The sequence below is a fragment of the Elaeis guineensis genome, chromosome 6 (genome assembly GCF_000442705.2).
Source record: "Elaeis guineensis isolate ETL-2024a chromosome 6, EG11, whole genome shotgun sequence".
NCBI lineage: Eukaryota > Viridiplantae > Streptophyta > Magnoliopsida > Arecales > Arecaceae > Elaeis > Elaeis guineensis.
In genome coordinates this window covers 51472525-51495430 of record NC_025998.2, presented here as the reverse complement: position 1 = coordinate 51495430, position 22906 = coordinate 51472525, and the positions used below count along the sequence as shown (strand labels likewise).

The 22906-nt window shown below is 38.1% G+C and overlaps 1 protein-coding gene across 3 annotated transcripts; it reads left to right on the top strand.

Moving 5' to 3' along the window:
- The first annotated feature begins 529 nt into the window (after positions 1 to 529).
- On the top strand, positions 530 to 22598 carry LOC105035344 (protein trichome birefringence-like 13). 3 transcript variants are annotated; one of them, XR_012142135.1, is made up of 7 exons: positions 530 to 1066; positions 1275 to 1452; positions 2021 to 2161; positions 7876 to 7996; positions 19099 to 19230; positions 21581 to 21753; positions 21969 to 22169. XR_012142135.1 is itself a non-coding variant. In XM_073259518.1 (6 exons), exons 1-6 carry the CDS (start codon positions 658 to 660, stop codon positions 21575 to 21577), a joined length of 990 nt encoding a protein of 329 aa, XP_073115619.1. In that variant the 5' UTR covers positions 531 to 657; the 3' UTR covers positions 21578 to 21718. The 3 variants fall into 3 exon arrangements, 2 of the variants coding, with proteins under 2 accessions (XP_073115619.1, XP_010909194.1); XM_073259518.1 differs by lacking the exon at positions 21969 to 22169 and having other exon boundaries at positions 531 to 1066; positions 21569 to 21718; XM_010910892.4 differs by lacking the exon at positions 21581 to 21753 and having other exon boundaries at positions 532 to 1066; positions 21969 to 22598.
- Positions 22599 to 22906: the final 308 nt, after the last annotated feature.

The window sequence follows — 22906 nt, the reverse complement described above, 5'->3', positions numbered from 1 at the left end:
ATCAGAAAGTCATGAAGGATATTTTCATCATATAAAATTTTTAAATGACAATACCAACTTGTAGGTATTAAATGTGCATCGGAAAGGAATGGCTATATGATCCAATCGGAGGAAGCGGTGTACTCCATATCGGATTTTCTACACCGCGGGTGGAGTACAAAGAATTTCTCTTCTCTATATGGATGATCTTGTCATTTCAAAAAAGTATTCTATAAATCTATCTTATAATATTTTTTATTTTTAAATTTATTAATATTTATAATATAAAAAAATTATTATTATTAATATCAATTAAACTCGCATAATATGGGATTGAATGCTAGTTTTCATACTATAAGGATCAGTTTGAAAATTATGAAAATTTTTGGGGATAGTTTTACATGGGAGTGAGACCGTCCTAAAATATACCGATAATTTTTTTATATTTAAATATTTTTTAAATATAATATATTAAAAAAATTGAACTTCTGCGAGCTGCCTCCCACGATGGGCAAAAGCAGCGCTTTTATGAAAGATGAAGATATTTCAAAAAAATTGTCCGATGGAAACGCGGAAACGAGCGGAGTCAGTCGTCTGGCCCAGCAATAAGCTCAGACCTCGGCGTTCCAGTAGCAGCGCTGCGCTAATTCTTCGGATCCCTCCCCCTCGCCACCGTCCATGGCGGCGAGAGACCCCGCACGAAGGCACCTCTCCACCACCACCCTCTCGTGCCTCGCCGCCCTCGTCTGCCTAGCTTCCCTCCTCTTCCTTTTCTCCTTCAGGTCCTCCCTCGACCGCCAGCCCTCCCGCTCCTCTCCCCGCTTCCTCGACCGCCTCCACGACCCCTCCGAGCGGTGGTGGCGCGCGCCCTGCAACTACTACGACGGCGCCTGGGTCTGGGACCCGGACTCCGTCGCCCCCCGCTACGACATGACCTGCAAGGAGATCTTCAAGGGCTGGAATTGCATCGCCAACCACAAATCCAACGGCCCCGATCTGCTCCGCTGGCGATGGAAGCCCTCCAGCTGCGATCTCCCTCGCATCGATCCCCTTCGCTTCCTCGAACGCTACAGGAACATCAGCATAGGCAATTCGTGATCCCTCCTTTTTCTTTTTTATACTGTTTTTTCCCTCAAAAGGTTGAATTTTTATTCTTGTTTTGCTTAGTATGATTATGATGCAGCATAGGCGAATTTTGATCATTCTATTGCTTTCTGTTCTGTTCTTTCTTTGAAAGTTCGAATCTTTTTCTCGTTTCTTCGCATTTGTTAACATAATTTTGAATTTTAATGCAGGATTTGTGGGGGATTCTTTGAATAGGAATATGTTTGTGTCGCTGGTTTGCATGCTGAGAGGAGCGAGCAATCAAGTGAAGAAGTGGCGGCCGGCAGGGGCTGACCGTGGTTTCACTTTTCTTTCCTACAACGTTACGGTGGCTTACCATCGGACCAATCTCTTGGTACGCTATGGTAGGTAAGCAGTGCTCATTCGGCAATTCATATTGCATTCTCAAGTTTATGAGCACTGTAGTGTTGAAATGGAGTGCATGTTACTTTCTATTTACATTCCTTTTGGTTCAGATCTCACTCTCGTGTCTGTATTTGTATTGTCTTGGAAATTCATATTCAGTGGGTGGAGTTGTTTGGAGCTTGGCCAAATGAATCAATTTGACATATGGTTGCAAATGCAGTCAAGAAATTTTTGATTTATTTGATTTTTGCATATTTTATTTATTTTTTTAACCCATTGATTTATCGTATTTGTGTTGAGGTAGGATGAGGGAGATTGGGTTAGAGTCGCATCTGTTGCCTGTGCAGCTTTAGTATCGCTATCATATATCTCTATATGTTAATAAACACAACCATTTTAACAGACCTAGACTATTGAAGCTTGGCATTGTAGAACATTCCGGTGACATTCACAACAAGGGCTACTTTATATCTCTTTCATGTTAATGCGAAATTAAAAAGAAAGAATTCCAAATTTACTTTGTTGCTTCCTTGTTATCAATGAGATAAAGCTACCAGCTCATTCTGTATAGGTGGTCAGCCAGCTCCAATGCAAGTGCATTAGAATCTCTTGGATACAAGCAAGGTTATAGAGTGGATGTTGATGTTCCAGATCAGACATGGGCAGAGGCACCTCGCTTCCATGACATTCTCATCTTTAACACGGGACACTGGTAATCATCATTTCTTTCTTTTTTTTCCTTTTCTGACCTTTAAGCATACATTTTGCATGTGACCTCCTGAGAAGTTGGAGGAAGAGTTTGCTAAAATGCCTGAAAGTTGTAACTGTAGAATGACAATGAGATGAAACCAATGTAGGGTTTCTGGTATTTCATTGCAAAATTCAGCACATATTTATTGTTGATGGAGACCATTTATACTCATTAGTTGGTGGAGGACCATCCTATAAGAGATCTAAGTGCACTACTGTTAGGCGCAAATATTGGATTTAGGAAATTTTATTTTATTTGAAAATAGAGAATTTTTATTTTTTATTGGGATTTTTTTTTAGGGCTAGAGTTTTGTGAGGATTTCAATATTTTATTTCTATATGGACTTTTGTTAGGATTTTGGGTCTATAAATACCCATTGATATGTAATTGAGAAGACAGGTTCTGCATTATTGAGATTTGAGAATATTGAGTTGCCCTCTCTCTTTGATTCTTCTTCTCCTTCCTATCTTTTCTTCCCTCCTCTTCCTTTACCTTTTCTGTCCTACGGTAGTTTGGTGTCAGAGCTAGCCTCGATCCACTATGATGTCGTAGCATCATTGATGCTCCATCAGCATTAAGTCAAGATTCGTGCTTGTCACCACACCATCACCAAGGAAGAAAAAAGAAATTGCCCAAATCCCTGCTTATCCATCTGCAACCATCACACCCATCTGAAGCATCGATCTTCGGCTCCTAGCGGTTCCTGTTCCTTAGGCTTGGCTCCACCCTCCGATGGTGGAGTTCTGGTTGTCAATTCTCTTATTGGACTCCTTGGTTTTCGGAACTTGTCCCTTTGCCTTTCCTAATCTCTTAAGTCTACTGTCACCCTCCTGTGCCCGGCCATTGCCACCTTTGGCTCCTTCGCTTCAGTCATTGGATCTCCTACTCTGTCACCTGGCTAGACAAGATCATTCTCATAGAGGCTTCCCACCATGAGTCAACCTTGCTTTTGGCCCTATGCTATGATCCACCCCCCTTCTTAATGCCGTCCTTGTATTGCCGTGTCTCTGTTGACTATCACTATCGACCTCAACCTCCCTGCTGGTGGGGCTGAGTTAGCAGCAACTTTGCTGAGGCCCTCTACTGCTCGTGCTAGGGCTTCGGATTGAAGCCCTTGCATGGAAGAAACCTACATTGCAGATTCAGGTTCAAACCCATGAGATCTGATCCACAAGATCCGAATCATGAGAAGCCTTAGCGGATTTGGGTTTAGATCTGCAAGATCCAATCTATACATGATAAGTGCCCTAAGGATTCAGTTTTGATTCACATGTGAGTCGCCGACCCGATTAATTTTTGCCACATCATCCAACCAGCAGCATACATCATCATCCTATTAGTGACCATTGACACGTAGGCATTGTCATGCAGCTTGTCACGTTAGCCCCATGTCACCTGCCATGTCAGCACCACATCAGCATTAAGAACCTGCCCAAGCTAATTTCGACATGTTGATTCTATTTTTTATGTCCATTTCTGCTGATTCTGCCTTTATAGGGAGTTTTAATTCGCGAGAAGGTGAAGTAGTGGTTAAAAGTGCTCTTAGTGAGGTAACATCTTTCTCTTTGAAAGTTTGATTGATATTTATTTGTTTAGGTAACTAGTAAATTGCTTTAGTCCAAGTTTAACCTTATCCCTTTATTTAAACACCCTGCCTCCTCCCTACCAACCCCCCCCACCACACACTGAAAAAAAGAAAACACCAATATTCTTGCACCAAACCCTTATTTGCACCCATCTTAGTTTTTGAACTTTGGAATACCATCTGGACTTATTAGTTTTACGTGTGTGCATCATAATAGTTTAGGAATCTTAATTACTTAATACTTATTACAATTTTTAGTCTATCTCTGTATACTTCCATTGCCTTACACTTGAGTACATCACACTATGACTAGGAACAAACAGAGTGACCATTCATCGACCATGGACCAAACTATCACGAATCCCATTTCCTCCACTTCTACACCGCCATCTGACCCTCAAGTTTTTATAAACTCTATAGACTGAAAAATTGAATAAATAGGTCAACAATAAGAGCAATTGAGTTAGCAGGTATAACTGAAGCCCTAAGAAGTTTAGGGTAGACGAGTCTGTTTTGCAGCCTGACTGGGCCTCTCATTTAGTTGGGTCTGTCTAGGATATCCTTCCCACTTCTGGGTCAGTAATAGCTACTAATAGAATGGGTTATGCTCCTAGACATGCTAGAGTTTTACCCAGGAATCCTTATTATAATATGGGGTCTAGGGTTCATGACGATGTGCATGAGGAGGATGAGTTTGTAGAGGAGCATTGGATTAGACAGGGCCATAGGCAGCCAGCTCATGATCCTCCAGGTGAAGTCTGTCATAGACCAGTTCATCAGCATGTTAGATATCCTGGTAGGGTCAAGAGGCATTCTCCTTTACCTCATAGACATGATCAAGAGGATACTAGTGGCATTGCTAGGTTGGTTAAGGTAGATGCATGATCTTATGATGGTAAATTAGATCCTGATACCTTCTTAGATTGGTTGGATGAGCTTGAGAATTATTTTGATTGGTATGATATGATTGATAGAGAAAAAGTTCATTTTTATTAAGATGAAGTTAGTAGGAGCTGCTAAGAAATATCGGCAGGGTGTCCAGCAAGATCTTCAACATCTAGGTGAATCGCTGTCACCCAATGGGCAGTCATGAGACAGAAGTTAATGGAGAAGTACTTATTTTTTTATTATAGGAATCTATTGTTTGATCAGCTTTTGTACTATAGGCAAACCTCAACTATGTCCCAGTATAGGGAGAGATTTGATGAACTTATGCTTAGGACTAGGATATCCATTCCATACAATTATGAGATTTATCAATGGGCTTAGGGAAGATATTATAAGGGAAGTAGAATTATATGTGCCCAATTCTTTAGAGAGGCTTATCAAACTGCCAGCTCTGCAGAAAGGTATCTTAAGACTCCTTAGTGTAGTTTCTCTTTTCAGGTGTGTTGTTTCCTAGATAGCATCTATAGATCGTATTGCTAGGAATAAAGAACCTCAGTCTGTGACTCATCCTACTGGTTTTGTTAGGGATCCTCGTTCTAGTAGTTCTTCAGTGTAGTGTCATCATTGCCATAATAGGGGTTGCATAATTGCAAGCTATCCTCAATGAGCTTTGGTTTTAGAACAGGAGTCTGATGATCCACAAGAGATTGAGAACCAAGTAGTAGATCCTATAGAATATTCTGGAGATGAGAAAGAGTTAGAGGATGATTCAGAGGTATCCGACTACCATTGTGATGTTGTGTGGTGTGTTTTACCTGCTGTTGAATTTTCTCATAATAACTTTGTGCATAGGTCTATTGGTAAAAAGCCCATTTGAGTGTGTTTATGGATATCAACCCCGTACTTCTGTTGATTTTGTTTTGATCTTGTTCCTTTGCCATCCGATACCTGTGTTTCTGAACCTGCTGAAAATTTTGCCCAACATATGCATGATTTGTATGTAGATTTTAGAGATTAGACACAAAATTGCAATGAGTAATGCAGATCATAAATTTGCTATTGATGTGAATCGTAGGCTAAGGAGTTTAATTTAAGGGATAATGTCATGGTTAACATCTGTCCAGAACGATTGTCTAAAAATTCTTTCAAGAAATTGTATGCCTGAGCCATTGGTCTGTTCCCCATTATTGGAATATTTGGATCTAATGTATAACTAGTTGATTTACCTAATCAAATAAATATTAGTCTTGTTTTCAATATGGAGGATTTATTACCTTATTGAGGCATCTTTGAGCATCCTGCATGACTATCTTGTGATCTTGCAGGCACTTCAGCTTCTAAGGCGCCACATTTTTTTCCACAGCGGGACAAGATTGAAGCGGTTTTGGATAACAAGATTGTTATTACTTCTGATGGTGGTTTCTATTGTTATCTTATCCAGTGGAAAGGCTGTCCTTCATCTGATGCTTCTTGGATTATAGAGTACAAACTTTGCACTTTGGATTCAAAGCTTTTTGGACAGTACTTGCAGTCAAACTTGTTAGAGTTGACATTTTTCCAAGCGGGGGAAATATGAAAGAGGACTGTGCTATAAGAGATCCAGGCACACTACTATTAGGCGCAAATATAGAAATTATATTTTTTTTGAAAATTTGAGAATATTACTTTTATCAGGTATTCTATTTTTATTAGGACTAGGGTTTTGTTAGGACTTCAGTAGTTTATTTCTATACAGACTTTTATTAGGATTTTGGGTCTATAAATAGCCACTGATATGTAATTGAGAAGATAAGTACTGCTCTCTCCCTTTGACTCTTTTTCTCCTTCCTCTTTTTTCTTCGCTTCTCTTCTTTTTCTCTATTCTTCTCTCTCCTCCTTCTTCCGTCCTACATCATTAGTATCTTGATGAGTTTGAGGACATTCATCCAGTTCTGTAGTTTGGGAATCTTTCTAAAGGGTTATACTTAACAAGGGATATGTTGAAAGTCTATTTTATTTGGTCGGAAGGAAATTTGTATTCGGTGAAGATAGCTAGGAGGCTATTAGATGTGTGTATATGCTTCAACAGTAATCTGAATTGATTTGAGATACATCACCACTGTGGAAAATTATTTTCTCATCTTGATATTTCCATGTTGATGATCATTTATGGTAGCTTTGGCTGCAAAATGGAATATCTAATTCATCTTTAATTCTTCAAATGAGCTGGATGTTGCTGTTTGAGATCTTTCTTTGAGTGAGTTTAGATTACATTCTTCTTAGGCAGCATTTCCGAGGAGTGTGTTGCCCTTCATTGATATTTCTAAAATTTGGACAGAGTAAGAATCCAAGTTTAGGAATGTTATCAGTTTATCACAAATGTCCAAGTTGTGCAGGATGCTTAAACTTTTTGTTCTCTCGACAATTTTTGATGTGGATCAAGCTGAGCAGCTTTGCTAAATGCTCCTTCAACAATGCTAATATTGGTTGTGGACTTCTAGTGGATCTATGACCAAACCTTCGCCAATTTGTTTGCCTTTTCTTATTGTCATGGTTGCTCCATTGATTTGGGGCTAGATTAGGGATGTGAATATATGCAAACATGGAAAGCTGCCTGAGTAGTTGCCTGCAATCAGTGGAAGGATGCTGATGAATGCGATTTCTGTTAGTTCATGTCTTCTGTGGTCTTTTGGCATATGGCAGAGAGAATCAAAGAAATTAGTTCATTATTCTGGTCCATGAGAATAATCAAGTTGATGATAACCTAGTGAATTGGAAATTTGACTTTTCCCAATCAATTTTCCATGATAGAAAGAAATGCTATGCTAAAGAAAGCTAGCTTTTGTTTTTTTCTAAATGCCTGATGTCTTTAATTTGAGGTCTATTACTCAAAATCATGTTTATAGAGAGTTTGGTTATTTTTTATTTTTTATTTTATTTTTTTCTTTTTGTATGTGTCTCTGTGAAGGTAGGCCTCAAGTTATCTTTGTTGTTTTTTCCTTAATGATTTTCTTTAACAAGTTTTTTTTTTCACATTATTTTTGGATTGGATTAGCCAACTGATTGCAAATGTTTGATTATTATAAATTCTATTTCGATTAGCATCCTTTAGGTTCATTATAATAGTTTCTAATTCATTACCATCGGCCAATTAGGTTATAAGATAGATGTTCTGTTCATTTTTGTTATTCTTAATCTTTCGTTTTGTTTCTTATACTTTCAGGTGGTTGGCTCCTTCAAAATTTGATCCTGTTCAGTCACCGATGCTTTTTTTTGAGAAGGGCTTGCCAGTATTGCCTCATGTATCTCCAGAGGTTGGCTTGGATATGGCTTTGAAACATATGGTATGACTACCAATCCTTTTTTTAGTTCATAGAAATATTAATGCTTCATGAGTTGATTTTAATCCAAGTTTTGTATGCCAATGAGTTAGTGGTAAGTGCTTGATGCCCTTTTAAGGTATAAAGGAAAAAAATACCTACCTCTTGTCATTTTTCAAATTTTGATATTCTATTGTTTTGTGTAATATTCTCTTTTGAGCAAAATTGTTTTGCCAAACCTGAAGGAAAAGTACGGCAGTGCTATGCATGCAATTTCAAAATTTTATACAGCAGATCTATTAGATTAAATAATTTAACCTAATTTACATACATAAGATCTAATCTAGACTATCATGCCAAAACCTATAATATGATTTAACATGCACTTTAAGATCTGAAAATAAAAACCGCATTGATCTAATTAATGCTGCAATCTAGATCTAACCGTTAGATCTATCAAAAACAATCAAGTTCAGGAACCATTACCGAACTATAAGTTGTTGATCTTTCCGGGCCCAACACTTGGATAGATGCTCCTTCAGGTTGCTCGCAGCCACACGAAGACATTCGGTCTCTACAGAACGTCCACACGAAGACCGATGCAGCTCAGGCTCCTTAGAAGTGCTAGCTTGCAATGATCTTCAAGGACTGAACTCTTCTTCTTCTTTTGATCTCTTGGACACTTTAAAGGAAGAGAAGATCTAAACGAGGAAGAGGAGAAGAGAGAAAGCTCTGGAGAAAAAATAAAACCAGCAAAGGAACTCATATAGGGCGTCCACTACTGGAGCCCCCTTTTTATAACAGGGACTTAGGGTTTTGGGTCAAAGGGGGGGGCGCCAATATCCACCACGCCAACCATCAATTTGGCATCCCAAAATTTCCAAAAATGGCTGATTGATGAAGGAGATTAGGCGTCTCACACGACCAAAAACTCTTCAAAGAAATTTAGAAAAAATCAATAGGCGTCACCCTTCTTTCCAAACTTGAAAAATCTCTTTCCTTCTTATCCCTTTATTTCTAATTCGGATCGCATTCAAACTAGGCAGGAGATATGATCATGGCTCATCATGCTTTGCCGCCCACCCTTACTGGGCCCACTTTCTTCACGCCAAAAATCTCATGCCAAAACTATTTTGGCATTGAGAATAGGGCATGGGTCCAAGGTGGCGCAAGGATAAAGAGATAGAGTCCATGCCAATTGGGACTCTTCATTTCTAATTCGATTCTAAACCAAATCAAATTTGGTTTGAACCCAATGATAGGAATGAATCCAATCTAATTAGGAGCGCAATCATCTCAATAAATTTCTAACCCAATTAGGAATTAGCTGAGCCCAAGTCCTGATCAAATCAGGATTAAATTTTTCTTGCAATTAGGCTTGATCAAATCAAACCCAAATTAAGTCAAACTGAATCCAATTCAATTAGACTTGATCCAAAGTCCTTTGCTCAATTAAATTGAGTCAATTCGCAATTTAATTGCTAATTAATTCTCCATTAATACAAGAGTCTCAGTCCAGTAGGATTCTCCTTCAAATTTCTAGTCCAGTGGGACTCTTCACCAGAATCGCAATCCAATTGGACTCTTCAGCCATCAGATCTGATCAAATTTTCTAATGTATGTGATTCCATAGGTTCGAATCTAAGCCGGTAGTATAGGAACAATTTTCTATACTAATCGATATAACCATCTAGCAATAGGATCCGACGTCCGGATAGGTCGAAAGATTGCAAAGCAACATTCTAAAATCTACTTGCGTATGGTTATCGTATAATTCATTCCTTTGATCCTAATGCTCAAGGTGACCTAGGGTTTGACTGTCAACCCTAATATAGTCGATCACATTATATTTCAACCTTTCAAATCCATCACATGAATTATTTTGGTCAAGATTTTACTAAATTGAAATATATTGATGCATATCTCTTACTAATTCAGAGGGATCAATTTCATCTTTGACTCACACATCGACTTGATAAGTACTTGACTGCATCCAGTAACCTTCCGTCACTGAATTAGAAACTCAGATGGTCTGGTACTAAAGTACAGTGAGTTGCTTACAAGTCACCATGGTGATCTCAGATCTGAGGGATACTTATACCGATACCCTTCACAGGCCACTCTTGACAGCAGAGTGCTCGGCAAATAGTCACGTTCGGTGCGAATGTACTCCTACATTCCATCTGCATGCCATATCAGATCTCCACACTCTTTAATTAAGAGGACAACCAACTCATATGACACACAATGACCTGTATTCGATATTGCTATCATCTTATTAACAGCATATTATTTGGTCGCGAACACGTTTTAAGGATTAAACGACAAATCCTCCTTTGTCGATTAAATATAGTCCTAAGGACTTCATCACAATACAGGAGTTCAAATAAGATGGACAAAAAAGATGGATAAAATATGATGAAAAAGTCAAATAATTTTTATTAATAAAAAATTATATACATTTACAAAAGTGAGCATAATCATCAACAGACTGACGATTGACTTTGAGACATATTTTCCAACAACTCTCATTTGGACTAAAGTCAATCGGTACAGTATCGTATACCCATCTTCAACTTGTGATCATCGAACTCTTTGATTTTGAGAGCTTTAATAAATGGATCAGCTAGGTTTTCTTTTCCGTTGATCTTCTGAAGATCGATGTCACCTCGATCCACGATCTCTCGGATAAGGTGGTAGCGGCACAGAATATGTTTGGTGCGCTGATGGGACTTCGGCTCTTTAGCTTGAGCAATGGCTCCAGTGCTGTCACAGTATAACAGGACAGGACCATCGACGAAGAGTGCCACTCCGAGCTCGTCGATGAATTTTTGCAACCATACAGCTTCTTTCGCAGCATTGGATGCCGTGATATATCCATCTCGCAAACAGAGTCAGCCACGGTGTGCTGCTTAGAGCTTTTTTAGCAGATTACTCTACCGTTCAGGGTAAAAATATAATCCGACACTCTTACTATCGTCATGGTTTGACTGAAAGCTGGAGTCGGTGAACCCCACTAATTTCAAGTCAATTTCACCATAAACAAGTCACTGGTCCTTAGTATTTCTTAAATACTTAAGGATGGTCTTTACGACTTTTCAGTGGTTCTCTCTTGGATCAGACTGATATCTACTCACTACTAGTGAGTATGCCACGTCTGGTCTTGCACATGTCATGACGTACATAATAGAACCCACTGCCGAAGAATATAGAATTTTACTCATATGCTTTGTCTCTTGAGGAGTTGTCGGACAATCCCTCTTCGAGAGAGAAATTTCATGGTCTATTGGGAGATAGCTTTTCTTGGAATTCTCCATGCTAAATCGCTTCAGCACGGTGTCTATGTATGTGGACTGGGACAATCCAAACAACCTTTTCGATCTATCTCTATAGATCTTCATTCCAAGAATGTAGGATGTTTCTCCTAAGTCCTTCATAGAGAACTGAGACGATAATCAGACTTTTATTCCTTGTAATGCAGGGATGTCATTCTCGATTACATACAGAACGAGGAATACAACCGCAGAGTCATTTATCCATTTGTAAATGCAGAGTTCTCCATTCCTAACGAAGCCATACGTTCTGATAATCTTATCAAAACACATGTTCCAACTCCTAGATGCCTGCTTCAATCCATGGATGGATCTCTGAAGCTTGCACATTTTGGACTCATCTGTGGATGTGAAACTTTCAAGCTATATCATATACACCTCTTCTTCTAGCTCTCCATTTAGAAAAGCTGTTTTTACATCCATTTGTCAGATTTCATAGTCCATATGTACTGCTATCGCAAATATAATCCGAATGGATTTGAGTATTGCCACAGGATAAAATGCTCGTCATAGTCAATACCATAATGCTGACGATAACCCTTAGCAATCAAACGGGCTTTATAGGTCTCCATCTTCCCATCTACGCCTCTCTTCTTTTTGAAGATCCACTTACACCCTATGGGTTTAATCCCTTCAGATGAGTCAACTAATGTCCACACATCATTGACCTTCATGGACTTCATTTCGAATTTCATGGCTTCAGGCCATTTATCAGAGTCGGACCTCTGCATTGCATCTATATAGGTGATCGGATCCTCATTGTTCTCATTGAGTTCAATAAGATTTCCGTCCTGGATCAAGAAACCGTAGTATCTGTCCGGTTGACGCGATATTCTATCGGATCTCCTTAATAGTGTCTCTACAACAGGTTTCAGGTTTCGTGTCAAACCCAGTTCTGTGGGTTCACTAGACTGTATCGGTTCTATCTGTTGAACTTCATCAAGTTCAATTTTAGAGATATTAATTCCTTCTCCAAGGAACTTTTTTTCTAAAAAGACTGTCTTAAGACTGACCAACACTTTTTGTTCATCAGCAAGGTAGAAGTAATACCCCTTAGTTTCTTTGGGATATCCTATAAAAATATATTTATCAGATCTGGCTTCGAGTTTGTCTGTTTTTAAATATTTGACATAAGTCGGACACCTCCAAATCTTAAGGTGAGAGAGCCCTGATTTACGTTCCGTCCATATCTCATATGGTGTTTTACTTACAGATTTACTAGAAACCCTATTAAGCACATAACAAACCGACTCGAGTGTATATCTTCAAAAAGATATTGGTAGGCTAGAAAAGCCCATCATGGATCGAATCATGTCCAACAGGATTTGATTTTTCCTTTCCGACATGCCATTATGTTGTGGCATTCCAGGAGGTGTCCATTGAAAGAGAATCCCATTCTCGTCAAGGTATGTTAGAAATTAACCAGAAAGATACTCTCCTCTTCGATCTGATCGAAGAGTTTTAATGTTCTTTTCAGCTTGTTTTTTTACCTCATTACGAAATCGTTTAAACATTTCAAATGATTCGGACTTGTGTTTCATCAAGTAGACGTACCTATACTTAGGTCGTCTGTAAACGTAATGAAATAGTGGTATCCTTCTCTGGCACTTGTGCTCATGGGTCTACATACATCATATGTACCAGACCTAGAACATCACTGGCTCGTTCATCTTTTTCAGTAAAAGGTGACTTGGTCATCTTTCCAAGTAGACAAGACTTACAGGTAGGCAACGATTCATAATCGTTTTCATCAAGAATTTCTTCTTGAACTAACATGTTCATCATGTTCTTGTTGATATGACTTAGCCTACAATGTCAAAGATAGGCATCCGTGACATCGACTACTCTAGGGCGTTTATTAGACGTGTACATTACATTAGGCCATGATACAATATATACATCATTGTTCAACTATCCACACATTGTAGTAACACCATTCAAAATGATATTACAAAAGCTTTTCTTTATTGAAATTTCATAATTCATTTTGGTCAAAAGACCTACAGAAATAACATTCAAAAGAAAACTAGGATAGTAATGACATTCATTAAGAACAATAAAATGGGACTCGAATATAAGCTTGATAATTCCTAAAGTTAGAATTGAAACTGGTTTTCCATCTCCAACGTTCAGGAATCTCTCGCCGTCTTCAAATCTCCTACTGACTTGAAGATCTTGCAACGAATTGCAAATGTTAATAGGGCTATCGGTATCCAATACATAGGTCATTGTATAAAAAATTGAGAAGTTACAAGGTGTTATCATATAATTACCTTGTCTAGCAACCGATTGCTTCTTCTTCTTTGGTCTGTTCGGGTTAAGGGAAGCTAAGTATTGAGGACAGTTCCTCTTCCAGTGACCCAGCTTCCTGCAATAGAAGCACTCTACCTGACTCTGATCGGCCTTGAACTTAGGCTTCTGGGTCTGACTCCCAGCACTTTGCACTTTTTTATTTTTATTTTTCTTCTCTTTCTTAAAGAGATGACACTTATCCGAAGAAGATCCTCCTACTACATTCACCGTGTCCTTGTGGAGCTAGTGATCCTTCTTAAAAGTCTGTAACAATCCCAACAGATCGTGGTAGTTGACTACAGGCTTCGTCATTCTAAAATGACTTAGAAATGGCAGGTAGGATTTGGGTAGGGAGTTCAGGATTGCATCCTTCCCCAACTGTTCGTGCAAGGAGAAGCCGAGCTTGCTCAGTCGCTCGATCTGTTCAATCATGTACAATACATAATCGGTGACCAATGTTCCCTTCCTCATTCGAGTATTGAAAACGGTGCAACTAGTCTTGTGCCGCTCAACATCGTCGGGAATACCAAAAGACTTTCTTAACACCTTGAGCATGTCTTCTAGTCGAGCCTCTTTAAATTTTCGGTGGAACTTGTCATTCATTGAAGCCTGCATTATACAACGTATTGTGGTGCGGTCGTTGAGCCACTTCAAATAAGTGTCTTGAAGCGTGTCACGGGCATTGGGAGCAGGCTCCTCAGGTGTCGGATCTGTAATGATATACAAAATCCACTCATGCTCCAGGATGATTTTAAGTTTTCGATATCTGTTATCGAAATTGAGTCTCGTCAACTTCTTACTGTCCAACAGTGATCGGAGTGATAAGTTTGAGGCCATATCTGCACAAAAGAAAAATCAAAACCCAATTAGTATATTAATTAATCCTAAAGACATGGATTTTAGTCTAAAGATTTTTCTACTATTTTATACGAATTGGTAGTCTCTACCTCCAACTCGAGGAATTACTTTAATTTCTTAACGGGTACTAGAATCCACACAGACTGCACCAAAGTCCGACTTTTGCCGGCTTATCCATGTACATTTATGGGTAGGTTTATTAACCAATTGTTTCACCAAACAGTTTCTAGTAATTGATTTAGCCCCAAGTAACTTTTCAGTTGATTTTGGTTTTCTTTGCAAGTCCTGGTTAGGTTCAACCATTAACATGGTCATACTTACGAATCTAACTAACAAATGATCAGGTCCGACTTTGGCCGGCTAACCTGACCACTAGCTAGAGAGACTCGACTAAGTCATCATATTATGAATGATAATTCCAATAGCAGATGAGCACCAGATCTTTGGGCCTCTAATGATCATTATACTATTGGACCCATTATCACCCAACTTAATGGGAGGCTATGATTTAGTTATCACCATAACTATCTCATTTAAGAGACTTAATAATTTAGAGGATTTAATTTATGAATTAAAAGAAGAGAAAAGAAGAGATCAATCAATAAATCATAATCCTTCCACTGACTTCATCAAGTTATTGAATCGGATTAAGGTCATGTTGATCGAACTGGCACCTAGATCAGTCACACCGATCAACCTTAATGGCATGGGTTAACTTGAATCACTTAGCGATCTAATCCAAACATAATTCATCAAATTGGTCAGATAAGTGAGATCGATGGGAGGGTCTGCTAAGCTTGCCTTAGATACCATCGAAATGGTCAGGTAAGCCACTCCTAATTAAAAATCACTAGTCGAAATGCCAAATTTATTTTAGATACCAATTGGTTAATTAGTTTCGATTTGACCAACCTAATGATTCGGGTTTAACCACTGAGCCACAATCAAGATCCATTTGGTCTAATCAAAGACATGGACTTGACCATCTACAACTATTGTATTAGAGAAATTCTAATTTAATCTAATTCAACATTTGGTTAGATTTAATCAATTTGTCTACATGGTCAATTAATTCTTTGATTCTAACCTTAGGTCTAATCCAATTAAGAGGACCTGATTTGAGCTAATCCATGTCCCATATTTTATGCAATGTCATTAGATCTTAAATTACAATTCTAGTTCTAATCGATTCAATACTTAATTCTCAATTAAGTTTAGTATCAATATGGTTTAGGTTCTGAAATAATTTCTTATGTAAACTTTTTACATTAAATCATAAAATCTTTTTAGATCAAATCTAAATTTTCATGATTTTAAATCAAAATAATTTTGATTATCAAGATTAGATGTAACTAATTTTCTTTGTAACTTGCATCATATACAACAAATTCTAGGGTTTCAAGACTTAGGATTTTGCAAGAAAGTAAATTTTTCTTTTCGCTTTCTTCTTCATGGGACCTTATAGTGGCACCCCTATATGCCATGAGGAGTACTTCATTGAATGAAAAGAGAGGGTCATGTAACCCTACTTGCTTCTATGACAGGACGGCCTGGTGATTACTCAATCCGAGTACTTTGCTACTCAAATCATCTAATCTAATACATAAAAAACCAGATCTGAAAATAAAACATATTTAGATCTAATCTAAATAACAAATAATCAAATCTAATAGCATATAATCAGATCTAAAGGCATATTAAATCATATCATAATGAAACATCGCTCTGATACTAATTGAAGGAAAAGTACGGCAGTACTATGCATGTAATTTTAAAATTTTACGCAGCGGATCTATTAAATTAAATAATTTAACCTAATTTACATGCATAAGATCCAATTTAGACTACCATGCCATGACCTATAATATGATGTAACATGCACTTTAAGATCTGAAAATAAAAATCGTATTGATCTAATCAATGCTGCAATCTAGATCTAACCGTTAGATCTATAAAAAACAATCAAGCAAGTTCAGGAATCATTATCGAACTGTAAGTTGCTGATCTTTTCTGATCCAACACTTGGATAGATGCTCCTTCAGGTTGCTCGCAGCCGCACGAAGATGTCTGGCCTCTACAAAACGTCCACACGAAGACCGACGTAGATCGGGCTCTTTGGAAGTACTAGCTTGCAATGATCTTCAAGGGCTGAACTCTTCTTCTTCTTTTGATCTCTTGGACACTCCACAGGAAGAGAAGATCTAAAGGAGGAAGAGGAGAAGAGAGAAAGCTCTGGAGAAAAAATAAAACCAACAAAGGAACTCATATAGGGCATCCACTATTGGAGCTCCTTTTTAATAACAAGGACTTAGGGTTTTGGGTCAAAGGGAGGGCACCAATATCCACCACGCCAACCTCTAATTTGGCATCCCAAAATTTCCAAGAATGGCTGATGGCGTGATGAAGGAGATCAGGTGTCTCACACGCCCAAAAACTTTTCAAAAAAATTTAAGAAAAATTAATAGGCGCCATCTTTCTTTCCAAACTTGAAAAATCTCTTTCCTTCTTATCTCTTTATCTCTAATTCGGATCGTATTTAAATTAGGCAGGAGATATGATCATGACTCATCATGTTTTGCCGCCCATCCTTACTGGGTCTACTTTCTTCACGCCAAAAATCTCATGCCAAAACTATTTTGGCATTGAGAATAGGGCATGGGTCCAGAGTTGTGCAAGGATAAAGAAATAGAGTCCTTGCCGATTGGGACTCTTCATTTCTAATTCGATTCTAAGCCAAATCAAATTTGGTTTGAACCCAATGATAGAAATGAATCCAATCTAATTAGGAGCCCAATCATCTCAATAAATTTCTAATCCAATTAGAAATTAGCTGAGCCCAAGTCCTGATCAAATCAGGATTAAATTTTTCTTGCAATTAGGCTTGATCAAATCAAATCCAAACTAAGTCAAACTGAATTCAATTCAATTAGACTTGATCCAAAGCTCTTTGCTCAATCAAATTGAGTCAATTAGCAATCTAATTGTTAATTAATTCTTCATTAATAGTAGAGTCCCAGTTTAGTGGGACTCTCCTCCAGAGTCTCAATCCAGTGAGACTCTTCACTGGAGTTACAATTCAATTAAACTCTTCAGTGGGACTCTCCTCCAGAGTCCCAATCCAGTGGGACTCTTCACTGGAGTCACAATTCAATTAAACTCTTCAGCCATCAGATTTAACCAAATCTTTTAATGTGTGTGACCCCATAGGTTCGAACCTAAGCCGGTAGCATAGGAATAATTTTCTCTACTAATCGATGTAACCATCTAGCAATGGGATTCGACATCTGGATAGGTCGAAAGATTGCAAAGCAACATTCTAGAACTTACTGATGTATGGTTACCGTATAATTCATCCTTTTGACCCTAATGCTCAAGGTGACCTAGGGTTTGACTTTCAACTTTAATATAGTCGACCACATTGTATTTTAACATTTCAAATCCATCACATGGATTATCTTGGTCAAAATTTTAGTAAATTGAAATACACTGATGCATATCTCCTACTAATTCAGAGGGGTCAATTTCATCTTTGACTCATATACCGACTTGATAAGTACTTGACTGCACCCAGTAACCTTCCGTCACTGAATTAGAAACTCAGATGGTCCGGTACTAAAGTACAGTAAGTTGCTTACAAGTCACCATGATGATCTCAGATCTGAGGAACACTTATACCCATATCCTTTATGAGCCACTCTTGACAGCAGAGTATTCGGCAAATGGTCACGTTCGGTGCGAGTGTACTCCTACATTCCATCTACATGCCATACCAGTGTCTCTACACTCTTTGGTTAAGAGGACAACTAATTCATATGGCACACAACAACCTATACTCGATATTGCTATCGTCTTATTAACAGCATATCATTTGGTTGCGAATACGTTTTAAGGACTAAATGATAAATTCTCTTTTGTCGATTAAATATAGTCCTAAAGACTTCATCACAATACAGGAGTTCAAATAAGATGGACAAAATGTGATGAAAAAGCTAACTAATTTTTATTAATAAAAAATTATATATATTTATAAAAGTGAGCACAATCATCAACATACTGATGATTGGCTTTAGGACATATTTTCCAACAAAATCATGTACTCTTGATCTAAAATTTTTCAATAATACCTAGTGACCTGAAAGTAAATGGGATATATGTACGTGCCTGTATGCTAGTAGTATTTTTGGGAGGAAGAGGGGGGTGCCTCATGGTTGGTTAACCAAAATCTTTGAATAAAAGCATTGCAATTGAGTGCAAAACAATGCCTTGCCCGAGAATATGCCATCTTAAATCTAATACATTTTGCAACTGAGAAGACATCATGTTAAAACTTTTCTTTCAAGTGAGTTATCTTGACTTTTTGATTCTTAGATTTTTCAAATGATCATAAATGGAGACTTTGAAAATGGGAGATGATCACTTCATTGCTTCATTAAAATGGAATCTTACACGATGACTTTTCAGTGGAGGTCTATCAATTGGCTCCTGATGTACTCATTGTATAGTTCTTAAGGATCTGGTGCACATTATTGTGCTTTATGTGTGCACAAGCACGCACTAGTATCTCGCTCTCTCTTTTCCTTCCTCTTCCCTTTCTTCTGCTTGCTCATATGTATGAAATTTTTGAACATCTGTTTTTTGGAATAGGTGTTATACGTGGAAAGAATTGGTATTGATGCAGTAAAATTCTTTCGTACTCAATCTCCAAGGCATTTTGAGGGTGGTGACTGGAATAAAGGTGGTTCATGTCGACGTATACAACCGCTGCTGCCTGGACAGGTATGATCTAATTGTATGAGATTTGACACTTTTATCAAGTAGATCCATTATATATATCTATATGCGCTTCCAATGGCATTTGGTTAGTTTTTTTTTTTTGTGTAAATTTTCTATATGCATTTCAATTTTATTTTGTTAAAAGATTATCTTTATCACTTCCATTTCATGCAATGTTATTTAGAGCCTTTATGGATGAATGGGCTGAAAATATCATTGGATTCATGGATTGGGCTAGTAAAATCAGTTAGATAACAATCTTACAGACCGGGCTAGGTAATATTTATAACCATCCAGGATTGATTTTGGAGTGGGCTAGCCTGAATCCCATTGGAAGAAAAAAAAGACTTGCTTTCTTCTTATGGGATTCGGACCAGCCCACTCTAAAACCAATCTTGGATGGTTATGGATATAGACCTAGCCCGGCCTGTAAGATTATTATCTTACTAATTTGATTGGCTCAATGTACTAATCCAATGGGATTTTCAATCCATTCATCCAAACAGGCCCTAAATGTGAATTGGTGCTAGGTTGTTGACTTCTTGTTCATCTAATAGGGTATCCTGAAAGTGGACATTAACCCACTATATATTGATGGTTAGTAATAGTTGTAATATTTCTATCATGAAAATGGCCAATTGACTTCATTGTTCTTTTTTGCTTGTAATGCTAAGGTGGAACATCCAATTTTTTTTCCCTTTTTCCTTGACAAAGGGAGGACGACCCACCCACACTATAATTACCAAACCAAGAATCTCTAGTTGCGAAGCAGAGGAGTCTCACCACTAGGGCAGCCCTGGTGTGCAACATCCACTTTTTTCATGTCCTGTTATTTCACTGACATTTACACATCACAACATTGCAGTATTTATATGCCACTAATTTTCTTATTTAAGAAGTTAAGAGTTTGTTCAATAATAAATTTAACTCCACTTTGATGAAAGAGCAAGTGAACGTTGATTGTCCAGGATGTGCTAGAAAAATATTAGTGTGGCATAGTGTCTTGTTGAGTAGCTGAGCCCCACTGTCCTTGGGCAAAGATGGGCTTAGAGGTAAATTTTAGAGTATGTTGGGAGATGGCCAGGTAGGCCAAGTTTTTCACTTATTATACTATTTTCTTGTAATTCTTGTAAGCAGAAACTGGGGAATCTCATAATGAAAGTGATATTCCACCTCATCTGTCCCATGTATCCAGGCCTCCAGCATGGCATAACCCCGAACTTTGCAATACCTCTCCCCTACCAAAATTGAAGCACATTGGCACATTGCCCTGTGGGTGGGTACAATTTCATGTGCGGTAAAAGCATGATCAGTTGTCTTCAGATAGTCAAGCAGAACCCTGGATGCTTCTTTGCTTCCATTTTATATTTTTTCAGAGTTGTGAACAACATTGACATGGTTAATGGTATGGTTCCATCCTTTTTGACAGCTGAATGGCTTTGGGTCCCAAAACCAATGCCAGAGGATATCACGTGGAGCAGGAGCTTTTATGTGGGGCAGGGTTTAAGATCATGGATATTGATTTTTGATGTTAGAATGACTGCTTTCCCAACATGGACATATAAATAAAGCCAGCAGTAGCAAAGTCTTGAGCTTGAGAAATATGGTCATCATCATTATGAGTTTAAGTTTGCATATCTTTTTGTGGCATTATAGTTACTGTTTGTCTGGCATAGTAATCAGAGCACCTCTCCTTTGAAGATCTGCAGATATTGTAATCTCAGTAAATGAGGAAAATGGTAGTGTGTGTGAAAGTATTAGAAAGTGAAATTGTTAGAAGATATGGCTTGTGACAAGGGGTCATATGGACATACTGACAAACTGTGGCACTTAAAAGTATGCATAGGATATGGAATCAATTTGGGTTCAAAATGTCAAGTCATTTCCTAGCATTTATATGTGCAGATCGAAAAGCACCACCAGGCTTGACCAAAATGCTGATCTCTGCCAGCAGGGCAAACCACCCCATTTATCCCACTTCTACCGCAAACTACTGTCCATGTCCATCTTTGATTAGGTCTTTAATCTTTTGAGGCTTGGGAATAGAGACATTTTAGTTGTTGCTCGAGATTATTCTAGTTTAATGATGAGTTGACATATGGTAGGGGTAATAATTCCCATGGGAAATGATTGAAACAGTTCTGTCAATCGCATTGTCTTAATAGTGCATGATTTTTGAATGTTTTGGAGATGAAGTGATAAAAATGCTGTTGCAGTTATTCTTCGGCATGTCTTGCCTCTTTCTTGGTGTGAGTCCTTTTCTCTAATATCCTCATCTGCTAATATTCTTTATTCCTTCTTAAAAGTTTGTTTTAAGTATCAATCTCCAATCTTAATGTAGAGAAAATGATAGGCACCTGCATGCAAGTTTTTAAATGCCATGAGATGGTGCCATCGGGGTATTTTCATGGAATAGGACATCCCGTTTCTCGATACCTGAGTTGGTGGATATTCTGTCCTCTTCTGATCCATTTCATCATCCTGTCTTGACACTTGGGATGGTGCCCCATCCCGGCACTTGGAATGGTGAGACCCTCTGCTATCCCATCAGTATTTAAAACCTTGCTTACATAGTAGTTACCTTGCAACCGATGAGAGATAAAGCATCCCATTATTTACATATTGGATTAAAATTCAGTTCTCACCACAATTTTTTCTAGAATGCTCCGTGATAACTTGTTATTTTGTGAAGTTAGGTTTTTAGAATTAACAGTTGTATTGCGGACGTGTTTTTCATGTAGGTTGAAAATCTTTTCTCTATAGAGAACAATGGGACTAATGTGGAGGCACGCCTGATAAATCAGCACCTGCACAAGGCCCTAAATGGGTCAAGGTTTCACATACTGGACGTTACACACATGAGTGAATTCAGAGCAGATGCTCATCCTTCAACCACAGGTGGAAAAAAACATGAGGATTGCATGCACTGGTGTTTGCCTGGATTGACAGATACGTGGAACGATCTACTTGTAGCACATATAGAGGACCTGCGACGTGACTTGTAGTCATTCTTTTGGTTTCATCATGGCTCATAGATGCTTTAAATGTCTTCTCACGAATTGCAGCTGTTGTCTCATCAGGAAGCTGAAGCAGCTAATTCAAGCCTACTTCCAGAATTTCTTTTGAGGACCATTTCATGCAGAAATCCTGGAAGACAACCACGCTTTCTATCTTATTGCTCAAATTGCATTCTGGTTCCATGTCATGATAACTTCCTTGCAGAACTATCGTCCATGATTTGATTAACTTTATTAGTGAATGTACTGCACTGTATGCTTAGGTCAAGGCACGGGACGTTTTGAGAAAGGAGTTCTTCTCAACAGTGTAATTATTTCTTGAGGCAACTAATCCTAGCCATCTGATCTTCTCAATTGTTTGGGCTCGTTTGTCATATCTTTTTTGGCTGGTCGTCCTAGAGGGTGTTCATGCATTTAATAAATTTCTTTCAAATCTTTTTCTTACAATTTCTATTCATATCCTTTTTTGACATTTAAATGCGTATCCTAGCCCATTTCCTTATTTTGAGCTGTTAATTAAGATTTTGTGTTATCAAGCCTTGATATTCATGTTAGCCGGTTCTCCTTATATTGCTTTAACCTGTACTGAAGCAATGTTTTTGACTTTCCAAATAACATAGCATGGTGGACCTTTTTGCTATTTTGCAGAATTTTTTGCCAAG

What these genes read in the sequence shown, in the direction of transcription:
- LOC105035344 (XM_010910892.4), top strand. Translation starts at nt 658, where the DNA reads ATGGCGGCGAGAGACCCCGCACGAAGGCACCTCTCCACCACCACCCTC. An exon ending in ATCTTTAACACGGGACACTG is followed by an intron (nt 2,162 to 7,875) that starts GTAATCATCATT and finishes TTATACTTTCAG; the next exon opens with GTGGTTGGCTCCTTCAAAAT. An exon ending in AACCGCTGCTGCCTGGACAG is followed by an intron (nt 19,231 to 21,968) that starts GTATGATCTAAT and finishes TTTTTCATGTAG; the next exon opens with GTTGAAAATCTTTTCTCTAT.